At 48.7% G+C, this 13,892-nt stretch overlaps 1 protein-coding gene across 4 annotated transcripts in view; it reads right to left on the minus strand.

Annotated features, from left to right (window-relative positions):
• Positions 1–7,333: 7,333 nt before the first annotated feature.
• Positions 7,334–13,892, minus strand: part of LOC120543019 (serine/threonine-protein phosphatase 2A 55 kDa regulatory subunit B beta isoform) — a 198,856-nt gene continuing 192,297 nt past the window's right edge. For all 4 annotated transcript variants that reach the window (XM_039775835.1, XM_039775836.1, XM_039775837.1 and 1 more), the window contains 2 exons: positions 13,208–13,299; positions 7,334–9,060 (listed from right to left, as the gene is read on the minus strand). In XM_039775835.1, coding sequence (XP_039631769.1) covers positions 8,781–9,060; positions 13,208–13,299 — 372 coding nt within the window. In that variant the 3' untranslated portion in view covers positions 7,334–8,780. The remainder of the gene's footprint in view (positions 9,061–13,207; positions 13,300–13,892) is intronic.

Below are 13,892 nucleotides of genomic sequence, written 5' to 3' on the forward strand. Positions count from 1 at the left end.
CTCGCTCAGAAGGTGTTCGCTTTGCCTTTGTGCCACTCAGCTGGGTGGCAACTCGTAAATCCACATAAAAAAATAAAAGAAAACGCTGATGAGGTGGAGCGCTTGGCCCCGAAACGTGGTTTGATGCCATAGGGAAAGAAAAGAAAAACTTTATAGATCCGTAACAGGTCCCATGAAAAGACATTAATCTGATAACAGTTTTAGTAAAATATCAATGGGTTTATGATTTTAAAAGGCCCATTGCTACAGGTTCAGTTCAGGTCGTCTTGGTCTGTTGTGTCCCACGGTAACCCGCTATACTGTACTTTGATGATTTCGGCTTTGTCAACATGCATATTAAGAACATTTTCAGGGCACAAGGAACTAATTTAACATGGAAGGAAGCCTTCACAGAACGTAATTGTGTTTTGAAGATTTACTTAAAGAACGATTTGAAAACAGTTTGGTTTTGTTCGACGCCTCCTGGAGACGACAACAACCCTCCCCTCCCACATTTCTAATAGAATCGAGAATATTGAGACCTCGTGTACATTGAAGCACACATTTTAATATAAAAATCAATGTGTGTGTGTGTGTGTTTGTTCTTTATATAATTCTACCGTCTTGGTTTAGTCTCAACAAAACTTTACACACACATCCCACTTTGTCAGGGTGAGACACACTGCCTCGGAAACCAAAGCAGTGAAAGGCGCGAAGGTGATTTGGCGGCCGAAGGGGCGTGACCTTATGCAAATACTCTCGATTTATGCAAATTTAAAATTTTGTACCATTGGGAGTTTAATGCAATACAACAATTAGATGAGAATAGTCGAGCACACTGAAACGACTAATTGATATTGACAGCTAAAACATAGCTTAAGTGTATAAGCGAGCATTCATCTGTTTAGAATGATCGTTTTAACTATTTATTGTATTCTAGTTTTTTTAACTTAAAATACATGGTTAATGTATTCTTACGGGATTGTTTTACACTGATGATTTTCTTTATCATACCTACAATTTTAGAGAGACTGAACTTTATTAGTCCCCAGGGGGAAGTTTGGCTTTTTACAGTACATTAAAAATAATAATAAATAAATATATATAAGACGAATATAATGCACTTTGGCACGTAGACATTATCAAGACGTTCTTCTGAAGTTCAAACCGAGCGTCAGAATTGGGAAGGAAGGGGATTGAAGTGACTTTGAATGTGGCATGCAGCTTTGATGCCATACTGGCAATTCCTGATCTAGTGGGATTTTCACACACAGCCATCTCTAGGGTTTATAGGGAGTGGTCCGAAAAAGGGAAAACAGCCAGTGAGTGGCAATTCTCTGGAAGAAAATGCCCTGCTGATGCCAGAGCTCAGAGGAAGGAGTGCTGTGGCCAAAGTGCTTAACAATAATCGAATAAAAGAAAAACATATAATTAACATGAATAACATAAATAGAAATAAAATAAATGAACATAAATAAAATACATAATAAATAGAAGTAATGTTACATAATCACAATGAGGACACCATCAGTATTACTGAAGGTCACGGAATGCAAGTGATTAGAAATGAGTCTTTAATCTCGTTTTGAATTGTCGACGACTCCTTCAAGTGACGAGGTGAAGAGTTCCACAGGCGAGGAGCAGCAGCTGACAAAGTCCTGTCTGTCCCCCTTAGTGTGACACTTGGTACGAGGGACAACAAGAGACAACTGACCAGCAGATCTAAGCACTCTGGATGGCTGGTGTAAAACAGACAATTCAGATAAATAGGCAGGAGCGACTCCATGTAAAGATTTAAAAACTAGCAACACGATTTCAAAATCAATTCGAAAACTGACAGACCACCAGTGTAAAGAAGCTTATATCGGAGAAACAGAATCAGACTTTCTTGCCCCAACCAGAAAGCGAGCGGCAGCATTCTGGACCAACTGTAACCTGCAGATCATAAATTTGCTAATCCCAGAATACAGCGAGTTGCAGTAATCAAGGCGAGAGAAGATACAAGCAGGAGTAGCTTTCTTAAGATCCCTAGCAGATACAAAAGGCTTGATCTTACCTAACAGATGAAGCTGGTAAAAGCAACTCTTGACTACAGAATGAAACCGTTTCTCAAAAGAGAGGTTACTGTCAAAGATAACACCAAGATTACGGACTTGAGGTTTGCAAAAGACAGAGAAAGAGCCAAGAAGTCCTAAAGCCAATCTGAGCCACGAAGAATTTACGGCAGTTCTGAAGGCAAAAGGGGATCCAACCGGGAACTAGCAATGGGTACTATAAAAGTGGTCGGTGAGTGCGTGTGCGTGTATATATATTGTATATGTCAGTCAGTCAGTCCAACCCGCTATATCCTAACACAGGGGTCTGTTGGAGCCGATCCGAGCCACCAGGGCGCAAGGCAGGAACAAACCCTGGGCGCCAAGCCACTGCAGGACACACACAGGACAATTTAGGACCGCCAATGCACTTAACCTGTATGTCTTTGGACTGTGGGTTGGAAACCCACGCAGACACGAGGAGAACATGCAGACTCTACGCCCCTTCGCAGCGCTGCCCACTGCGTCACCGTGCCGCCCCATATTGTATATGTCTGTTCACAATCTGATATTTTAGGTGTTCACACACACAGACTGTTGTCTGAACACACACCAGAATAATAATAAAAAAGAACATTAACAAGAAAGGAAAAATCACGGGAGTTCAGCAGGCAGTGTGTGAAATAGCCTGGGGTGATCAGGGGGTCCAGTTACTGCTTATTGTTGCCTGAACACTGAAATCTCAAGGCTGGTTTATAGCTGACGGGTCCGCGTCGGGCACGAGGGTCGTGCGGTGAAAATGGCGTCGGATATTCTGTCTTGCGAGGTGTTTGTTTTTTTTGTTTTTCGCCATCTGCGCATGGACGTTTTTGTAACAACGCGGCGTCGAGTATCCAAAGTGGTGAATTTCGAGGAGAGGCTGGCTGCTTGGGCGCCATAATGCAGCAGTCACACGTAAACATGTCTGAAGCGCACCTCTCATCGTGTACTGTAGATCCCCCAGTCACGAGAATATTATACTTAGTCTTCCTTCTCCGATTTTGGACGCTCCACCTTTTCCCTCCTAAAAAGTCAATAATAGCAGACACAGCTCTTCTTCCCTCGGCAGAGATTCGCTTTCTCTGCTCTGACATTAAGTGTGCGACACTGACCAAAAACTGTCACCTACTGACTAGGAGTCTATCAGCGCGCCGATCGAAGGGTCAGTCCCGAATGTGTTTTCGGTCGGTGACCGCGCGCCGGCGGTTCATGCGGTTTAAGGATAAAGAAGCCTCTTAACTCGGGGGCTGTGGAGTTGACAATAAGGCCGAGTTTGTTCGTATAGCGCGCTGCGCCTGCACTCCGTGAAGAGCGCTATACAGACTAAGTTGTATTGTACTGAAGTTGGCTACACACCTTTTTAAATCTGGAGTTTTTCTGTACTTTTCCAGTGCCGGTATACCGCTCAGCGAGTCAGCCCTCAGTGGCAGACTGTACAACTGACCTTCATAGCGGTAGCCGACTCGCTAAGGTGGAATTGAAGGCTACAAATTGGACATGGCAGGGAAAGTCGTCTAATGCGACATAGCATAAGTGGTACAGACCATGTTGTTTGTTGCAGTATCAAGTGCGCTTGGTCTCCTCCTCTTGATGGGACGGCAAAATGACAAAAGGCACCGCTCGTGACCCAAATCTGGACTGGCGCACTGTTCACTTTGATTATTGGAGTTGGTTGCAGGCAGATGATTTGTGTCATCCGCGTACACTTCGTTTGCTGCCTAAATCCGCACAAGTATTGACGCCATAGGGACAACTGAATTGACTTGATGTGACAGCTCCACCAGAGGGCGCTACTTTAGTGGCAGACTAATCGCAGTGAGTCACTGAGGCGCCGGATCTCCACACTTGGCGTCTGCTGTCTATGAAGGAATATTTTGGACAGCATGAGAGAAATAGATAAATACGCAGATAATTAAAAGTAATGTAAATGTGACAATAAATAAGTACAAACATAATTGTATATGAACGTAAGTAGTTAAATATGTTTTAATTTGCTTATTTCTTTATCTCATGTCATTTTCTATCCCACTTAATTCAGGCCAGGGTTACGGGTCGCCTGAGCGCAAAGGACACAAAACAGGCACAAACCCTGGACAGGATGCCAGGCCATCGCAGGGTGATCGCGCGCACGCGCGCACACACACGCACTAGAGGCAAGTCAGTGTCACATACTCAACTAACCTTCATGTGTTTGGACTGTGGGAGGAAACCTACGCAGGTACGTAAATCCGGGTCTCCCTAGAGGGAGGCAGCAGTGCTGTAGCTAAGCCACCGTGCTGATATATTTCCTTCCGATTTAGTGCATTTCTTCATTTAATGACTTTAGTGGCACTACACCTAACATGAAAATTAAAAACGGCCATTTTCACCTGTTAAAGTTGAAGTAGGGACGGGCTGTATTGAGTACTGCGCTTTGATCGGTCAGTCGTCTGAAGGCTCTGGAGCGCTTTAAGTACGGGCAGACACCACAAGTCAGATGGGGACTCCTGAGGACGACGAGCAATTTAAGGCGTCGGAAATTAAAGGATACGTTTGGAACGTTTCAAGATGGCGCAGTGGGGAGCGCTGCTGCCTCGCAGTTAGGAGACCCGTCTGGGTTCTCTTCCCGGGTCCTCCTTGCGTGGAGTTTGCATGTTCTCCCCGTGTCTGCGTGGTTTCCTCCCACAGTCCAAAGACATGTTTAGGTGCATTGGCGATTCTACATTGTCCCTGGTGTGTGTTTGGTGTGTTTGTGTGTGTCCTGCGATGGGCTGGCGCCCTGCCCGGGGTTTGTTTCCTGCCTTGCGCCCTGTGTTGGCTGGGATTGGCTCCAGCAGACCCCGTGACCGTAAAGTCAGGATATTGCGGGTTGGATAAGGGATGGATGGACGTTTCAAGTTGAATTAATTTCTTCACCAACCTCTTCTGTAAACTTAAAGAGAAACATCTTGCCCGCACTTAAGTTTTATAACTGAAGATAATGATGCATCACCAAGATAACTGTCGAGTATTGATCCGCGTCTTCAAAAAGGTAGATAAATGTGAAAGGCACTATATAATAGATAGATAGACTGGTGGAGAAAGGACAGCTTGAAGCCAAGCACAAGAGCCCAGCAGCAAACCAGCATATCTCTTATACTTCAGGTGGAAGAGCCCATGTATAGCCCCAGTAGAAGGCCAGTATAGAAAAATATATTCTCAAAATGGATGATTAGCATACATTTAAAGGGAATCATGAGCATACATGAAAATAAGCATTGTGTCTTAGTGCATGCATGCTAGTATGGCAAGGGTTAAATCATAAAAAAAAAACCTCACCTGCCTATTTTATTATTTTTCTCTTTGCAGCTGCAAACTCCCTGATGTTTTGCTACTAAGCTTAAAAACGTCAGTCAAGGCCACTGTGTACTCTGAGAGGGCTAAACCGGCCATTATCTTAAGAAATGCAGCCATGAGAGAAAACCAGAGAGGCCATGTGCTTTCACTGGCAACCGCTGGGCCTCTGCCACCCTGTCTGCCAGCCTGGACACCACCATAGATGACCAGCCAAGGTAAGTGTGTTCTATAAGAAACAGCACCATTGTCTTCGAGATGTAACTGCCCAGACCTCTAGCCTTGAGGGGATGTGTGTGTGCAACAAAAAACGATTCATTTCAGTGGCCCACCGCCTGATGTGGGGGTCTGCCTGATTCCAACTTGATAAACAGGTCTTAGACGCCCACCCAGGGTAAGGAGTGCGTAATGTTGGAAAGTTTCAATCAGATGATGGGCATTAGGTAAAGATGATGGCCTGCCAAGTGGGTGTGATGAGCAGAACAAAGCACTGTTCTCATTAGGCTGGGACTATTGGGGGCTGCAAGGTGATTGGACGAGTCAGACGAGCAGGGCCGCTGCTGGCCAAATGGGCGCCCTACGCAGAAATTTACTTTTGTGCCCCCTCCCCCAAATATTACGGAAGTAAAAATAAAATAATAAAAAAAAACACTATAGGGGCCAAAATAGAACTTTATTCAAATAAAAGTAAATACATGAGGGCGCGTGTGTCATCACGTGTGCTTAGCCTACTCTGCGTTCACTGTAAAATGCAATATATATGTTTAGATTTTTGTTTATTTGTATATGTATACAGTATTATTATAATATATAAAAACGAGTTTTTTGAGCAGCTGGGATGGTGCCCCCCTGGGAGTTGGTGCCCTACGCAGACTGCATGCTCTGCGTATAGGGAGTGGCGGTACTGCAGACGAGGATGAGTAATGGGTTTTATGATAAGAATGTAATAAGAACATGGTCCGTTTATTGCTGGGGGCTTAAATCATCTGAACGGAGTCTGTATGTGTGCCTTACAGTAAATCCCGATTCTGCTGCCTGTCCTGAGCCTCCGAGTGCCTTCTTTGAGCAGCGCGTTTCTGCCACAACACCAGCGCCAAAGCTTCAGGTGGAGGGCGACCTGGGCAGGCAGCTTCACTTCCCAGGGGTGATCTACAGTACCACAGAGTGGCGAGAAATGAAGCTGTGGTCAGCAGCCATAATGTCTGTACTGCCCGGTGGAGCTAACAATACCATGGCAGAAAGGGCTAGGAGGGGGCACATAAGTGGGAGAGAGGAAAACACGTAGACTTCATCACAGAGTGCAAGGAAGCTGGATGGGTGATGTGGGAGATGGAGGGTTTGTGGGCCTCTCCACGACACAAGCCTGCTCTAGGACCTGGGCTCAAGGGGTGGCACACTGCAGAAGACAAGCATGGAATGGGCATGAGAAGCAGAGATAGACAGAGTGAAAGGCACTATATAATAGATAGATAGATTGCCTTACACATCTATTTACTAATTTTAGCACAGTCGGCAGGATCACAAAATTAGACAGCTAGATGTGAAAGGCACTATATAATAAATAGAACAAACAACTCCTGAGGAAATGCTGACTACTGGGGGTGTCGGGGAGACCTCCTGTTCACTGGCCCACCTGCAGGTGATGTTCTGGGGTGAAGGGAGGAACATCAAGCACCCGATCAGGCAGGGTGGAGACACGGCAGGGCATCGCCCACCTATGCATGTATGTGTGGTGGTCCGAGTCACGGGTGTCCTCGCTGCTCTTGTGCTTCCCGTCTGGCTCTTTCAGTTCTTCATGCCCGGCCCGATTCCCCGGAATTCTCTTCAGTTCTTGATCTCGCTGTATGGCGATGGCGCACAGTGCGAAAGGCGCTATATATACTGTTAAGCAGATGGAGTATCCCCATAAAATGGACACAAATCGAAAATAACTCAGCAAGGGATGAAAGCAGACACCACACGACGAGCGATTCGTTTCAACCAACAGAACGTTTTTACTTCGTTGAATTCTATGAAGCATTAAGACTGCATGACAATTAAATACGTTTAAATACATTCAGCGCTATAAAACCGTCGTTTCTTTAAGAAGTTTAACAACATTAGTTGCTTAGAAGACAAGATTATTGGAATTAGACCTAAAATTCCCTGATTTCATAACCCTTGGTCGCCTGTTGGGATGCACCTCTGCGATTCTCGGTTCCGTCATCCCGACAGGCGGCAGGACTGACATGCAAAAGGAAAAAAAAAAAAAAAGAAAAAGAAAACAAAATCCAAATCCGTAGGAGCGACCTTTCGAAATTCCAACGCTCTTCTGAAGCAGCTGGCACGGGTGCCGAGAACACTGGTGTCGTGGGAATTAGCAGCATAGAAGCCATCCATTAGAACGAACGTGGAATCAAATTCAAAAGGAATCGAAGGCGAAAGCCGTTATTGAAGAGGAAACTAAGACGGAAGACTGTCCAAAAAAAAAAAAAGTGACATCTTTAGGTAGTAACACTGAGCGGAATTCTTCAATCCGTCAAGTGTCGCCTTGGAAGTGTCCAGCAAAATCAGGAGGCAGCATCACCCCAAAGCTTCGCGGGGAGGCCCTCGACAAAGCCATCTTGTGGAGCTTTCACATTGTAAGAAGGCGACAAGAACGACAGGAAAACATCTTCTGGAACGGACTACAGGGATCCCGAAACTTGGAACGTGAGCTTCATGGCGTTGCAGCGGCTTATCATATTTCAGAAGTGTCCCAAGATTACATATTGAGCGGAGCGGAGCGGGACGGTGCAGCATTGTGGGAGATCTACTGGAGCTCCTCCCGTTAGGCTTAGGACCCCCACCACTCCAACCCAAGCGCTCGTAACACCGTCCAGAGCATTGAAAACACCAGAAAGGCACTAATAAGCTCCTCGAATCCGAGCTATACCTTCGAACAAGCGGCTTGCAGTAGCTCCTCTTCACCAGCAGATGGCCACACTTGCCGGTCCATCCGGCGTGCTGCTCTTTTCACGGAATTCTGGGAACTTAAGATTTTTCGTTTTTTTCAGGTTTATTTTTAGCCGCCCAGCGTATGAAACAAACATAAAAACAAAACGTAAATCCCTAAACACAAATAAATAAATAACGAACGTTTCTGCTACATGCCCCTCTGATGTGCCCTTGGCCAGTTAGTTGAATTGCCGTCCCGCCCAAACGCGTCGTGCTTTCCTCGGTGGCGCGCGCATGCGCACTTTGGCTCGTCAGACCAGCCGCGCCTTGTTCTTCGGTGAGCGCTCAGTTTTCGGGAGAGTTGGGGGGGGGAGGGGGGCGCCAAGGTCGTCGTCCGGTCTACTAATGCCTCCCGCCCCGCCCGTGATACAGGGATGCTAGAAGAGTCCGCCAAAAAGAAGAATCTGGAAGGTCGACGCCGGCGGCCAGGAGCGCGCGCTGCTAGTTCACCTTGTCCTGGAATATGTACAGGTTGTTGGTGGCGGCCACGGCGATGATGTTCTCCGTCGGGTGCCAGGCGCTGTGTAGGATCTTTTTGCTAAAGTCCAGGCTGTCCACGCTGATCTCGTCCTTCCGCCGCTTGCCCCCCACGCACACTTTGCGGGGCTTCAGGATGGCTCGGGGTTTGCTGTTCTCCCGGGAAGCTTCCAGCGTGACGTCCCGCTTGGTGTTGCGGTCAAACATTCGGAAGAAGTTGTTGTAGGAGCCGGTCATGATGACACTGTGGGGACAAAAAGGACATCGGGGTTAGCGACACAGCGCACATCACGGTGGTCTGCACCCGCTTCCAAGGACTGGCATGCGGGGTTGGGGACTGAAGTGGCAGCTCGGCAAAGAGACCCTTCATTCACGTGGTAGGCCATATACTGTACAACCCTTGGCACCTCGGGTTGGCACAAAGTGTGATGAGAGCTCAGCTCCAGGCAGTCGTTTAGCACCCACGCTGTCAGATGTTGGATGTCATCACACCATTAGTATTCCAGATGCCCCCTGTGCCATTTTTCTCTGGGCTGGGGCAGGCATGATGGCTGTTGACACACTGGCACTCCAGTTTTGCTGGAAATGATGGCCAACACTGGAATGGACTCCACTACCCAAACTCCTGAGGCAATCCTGTGATATGGAGGTGAAACCCCTGAGTGTCACTGCTGTGCATAACAGAAAAGTGTGCCCACTGATCATCTACTCACTTTGTCACAGGCTTGGAAGGTGGCACGAGGACTGCTCAGGGTAACAGCAGGGTGACATCACAGACTGAACGTGGGCATCATGTCTGTTGAGTGTCAAATTTCCATTTTTCCTGCACAAAGACATCGCCATCCAATGCTGTTGTGACAGGTTTACTCAGCCAAGGGTGGTGGGGAGCTGGAGCTGAGCCTGGCAGCAATGGCACCAACTCTGGAAGAGATGCCAGCCTAATGCAGGGCATGCTCACCCCATTAAGGGTCTCTACTTCAATAAGCCCGTGGGAGGAAAGCTGGAGTATCTGGAGAAACATGCAGACCAGGAGTGAACTCTGGGGGTCCCGACAGCACGGAGACCCCATTCATTGTCAACCAGGAGTGTGGCAGCGAGCCAGTGTCCCCCAAAACCCAACATGCATACCTCTGGAGTGACGTCACGTGACCCCAGTGAACACGCTTGACCCAATTCTGCGCTACTGGGATGGAGGCTGGCAACACTGGCCACAAACTGGCAGCCAAACTGGATGATGAATGAAAAAGTCAAAGCAACCCGAAGAAGCTGAGATGCCATCCAACACGTCTGCAATGGCTTATGGGTACTCTGGCATTAGTCTAGTCGCAGACCAGCATGGCCTCTGTTGAATGCCATGCCGCGCTGCCATGAGATTTCTGTGGGCAGAGGGAGTGAAACCCGCTGGATTTCACTCGGCTCAGAATGGAAGTGAAAAAAGCAGAACTCCACGAGAAGTTCATAAATGGCGTCACACGCGGGCAAATAAGTTCAGGGGTCTCTAGTCGACTTGACACCCCAAGGCAGGGGATGGCGCTTCTCCTCTCCTGCCCTCCACAAATCAAGGGCATGTGACATCACTTCCGGTCGAGGCCCACCCAGTCCACTGTGTCACTACCCGATCTGTGCAGCCTGCCTCCCCATTGCAGTAACACCGCAAATTACCAGAACAACTTACAGCACATAGGCATGCGTGTGCAGATCGGGTAGTGACACACACCATCACGTTCATAACTGGCACCAGTGCCATCTTTCTCCGGTCTGATATTAGACTTGCGTCTGTGCAGACGTCTCTCGTGTGGCACGTGAAATCGCGTTTCTTGTTCCTGCTCCATGATATATGGGGGTTTGCCTGACCTGAAGGCACCCCCACCCTTAACTTGCACTCTCGGGGAGAAAGGGGTCAGGCGGGAAGAACAAGTCTGGTCGACCGTCAACGTTATCAGATCACCGTCTTGTCTGCGTCTGCCGCACGTTTGGATGTCCGCCATGGATTGGCACCTGGGGGTACCGTAAAGTCTGCATGAGGTGGGCACCCAAATGGCCTCCTGACTTGCACAAGTCAGCGTCTGAAAGGTTCTGAAGAAGATCAGGGGGTCTCGGAGCAGATTGTCATCAGAGGGTCCATCATCGAGAGCTGGAAAGCATGCAGTGGCAACGAGCGTCTCCTCCAGTAAAGACGACAATCAAATGACAGGACGGTCACGAAGACCTCCTTTTTGGGATATGAAGGTTTCCATTCTGTTGCCTTTTCAGGGATGCGGCCAATCGGTGAGCAGCGCCAGGTATGCTTGGAGAGACACGGAAACCTGCAGCTCAAAGTCTTGATGCTCCGTGACAAAACGTGCCATCGTGCAGCGGGCACAGCGGTGCAGACAACACAACAGTTGATCACCTTACAGGCCCCCATGTAGCACCGTGAGACCACCACGTCTTCGGCCCACTTCACGAGGTCGCAGGTTCACCTCTGAAGATGAGGGGTCAGAAGTGGAGCAGATCTGCACTGGGGACGAGCCGAAAAGGAGCCTAGGAAAGGCGCTATATAAATAAAACGTATTATTATTAATAAGTCGGTGCATCGCCGTGGGGGGAGTGATGGACCTGCGATGTTCATGGAGGAGCCCACTCGGGCGACATTCAGGATATGCAGGAATTCAAAGCCCAAGAGGTGCAGTGCAGAGACCGTGGCACACATGCCAGGGGGCTTCTCTGTGTGTCTGAACACCTGAAGTTTTGTGGACTCATCAGATGCCCACATTTAAACGAACACACGCGGTTATTAACGTCACTATGAGCGACTCTGTGGTGACAGTGCCACATGAGTGTTTATGGCGTCCTTTAAACCGATGTCACATTACACGACTTCTCATCCTGTCAAACTCGACAGCTGCAGCTGCTGGTCTCGTCACCAGAGGACGTCCAATTACACGACTGCTCCTCTCAGGGTCTAGCCTGTCTTGGTCTTTGCCAGCTTTGCCTGCCATTACACTGGCATGGTACCCGATCCTCTGCCTTCATCTTACAGGTGGCAGACCCACCAGGCGGCTCCACATTGTCATTTTGGGCTGAGCCCGGCTGAGGTTAGTTGGATTGCCCGATCGTCAGGTGCCCATCGCCGAATGCCACCTCCAGAGATGGGTCCTGGTAACCCGGGCAGAGTACCCTGGGTTTTAATTTGTACTGGGTATGAAGCGGCTGGGGTGAGGATCAGCACCTCCACGTCTCTGCTCAGAATGGAGTGGACGTCTCTCTACAGGTGGGAGTGTTGGGGGGGCTGCTTTAGTAGAATCTTGAGTGACAGAAAAGGGAACGTGAGATGGACGAGTGGGAAGACAAAGCACTCGGCTTACCAGTCAGTCTGTGTCACTGTGGGCACCTGTGATCACCTGTAGGCAACGACCAAAAGAACGAGATCACGAGGACCCCCTGCACAAATGTGGCTTCTTCATAGGACCTCTGGGCTGACACCCCATGACAGGGTGAGAGCTTCAGAGAGGAATCGTCGCTCCACAGGAGGTGGCTTGGGCACGTGGTAAAGATGTCACCTCGGTGGAAGAGGTGCTGAAGGGATTACATTTGATTCTCACCTTAGGGAGAACCTGGAGCTGGGCACATGGAAGTCTGGCCGAGATGTCTGCCAGCGAGACCCTCACCGGGTAAAGCATGTAAGACGAGACACTATAGGGGGTGTCAAATCCACCCCCCCATGACGACTTTCACATTTCCAAAGTGTCCCAAGTTCGCCTCTGTCTTTGACATCCAAGACCACGCTGCCCGCTGGAGTCTTTGCCTATGCCAAAGTGTTTACAGGTACGGCGAGTTCGGACCCCTCATTCTATTGTGGGATGTAAAACCCGCAACATCAGACCGACGAGTCCCTTCTGCGTTCCTTGTTATTCATTATTGGTTGTCAGCTCTCACGTATGTCAAGACCACCCGACTACTCATCAGACTGGGCAAGTCACAGGCTAGTGGCACTGAGTCACTGGGGACATCAGACTACACGACTGGTGTTGCCGGACCCCCAACTCGCTAAGATTATGTGAATGAACCCTATGATGTCTGATGTGACTTGGCCTTCGCTTAAATTTGTGACCCTTAATTGGGTGAGTACACCCAGTAGTAGTAGTAGTAGTCTGTTGTACGTCTTACAAAATTGGAGCTCTGCATATAAAATAAAGAAATAAAAAATGGCCGCAGCACAGACGGACCACCGAATGACTAATTTATTGGTCAACAATGTCGTTCCCCTTTGAAGGGGGGGCGCCTCCTAACGATAGAGACAGAGTGAAAAAAAACGACAACAAGATGAGACAAAGCTGAACGCGGCGGCGGCAGAGAGTGGCAGATGTGCCAGCCAATCAGACGGCGAGCCCCGCCCACCCCGGACTCACCTGTCCGAGCCGTTCCACACACATTCAAATTTATCAAAGATGCAGTCGTTTTCGTAAAGGGAGCACAGCTTGCTTCTGAGATAGTCGTGCACCTGAAGGGACAAAAGACAAAGAGACTGTCACGGTGGTCCGTAGTGGTGGCACCATAACTGACCGGTCAGATCCCAGTACTGAAGGGTGACACATTCATTCAGGCTGCACCCGTCCGCTTTGGAACTCCTAGCAAAGTAAGTGACTGTGTATCTAGCTGGGGCCACTAGGGGGCGCCACAGGTGACAGTTCTGTCCTTTAAATGAGAGTCAGTGTCTGAGCCACCTCGCCCCTCTTCTTGGTCCAGGGACTCTAACGTGGATTTGGACACGGACACTTTTAGAATGTTTCTGATGGGCTGTGTGAACTGCAGGGGGCGCTCTTGAAGCATTTCCTGAAAAGAAAGAATTAAACAGGTGACAGCACTCTGGACCTTCTGTCACAGGCTCATGTCCCTGCAGTGGCCGAGCCACATGTCCAAGTGAAGCCCGATGTCTCCCCTGCAAGCATCTCTCCCCCCTCCCCGCCCCCAACTCCAAGTCCCAATGCCTTTTGACTTGTGGCTGAGGTGGGTGGATTTAAAAAGGGGCAGCCCTGTTGTCACACATGTGCACATAGGGGGCACCTTCAAGGCTCCAACACTACAGGGGGACAC

The sequence above is a fragment of the Polypterus senegalus genome, chromosome 13 (genome assembly GCF_016835505.1).
Source record: "Polypterus senegalus isolate Bchr_013 chromosome 13, ASM1683550v1, whole genome shotgun sequence".
NCBI lineage: Eukaryota > Metazoa > Chordata > Cladistia > Polypteriformes > Polypteridae > Polypterus > Polypterus senegalus.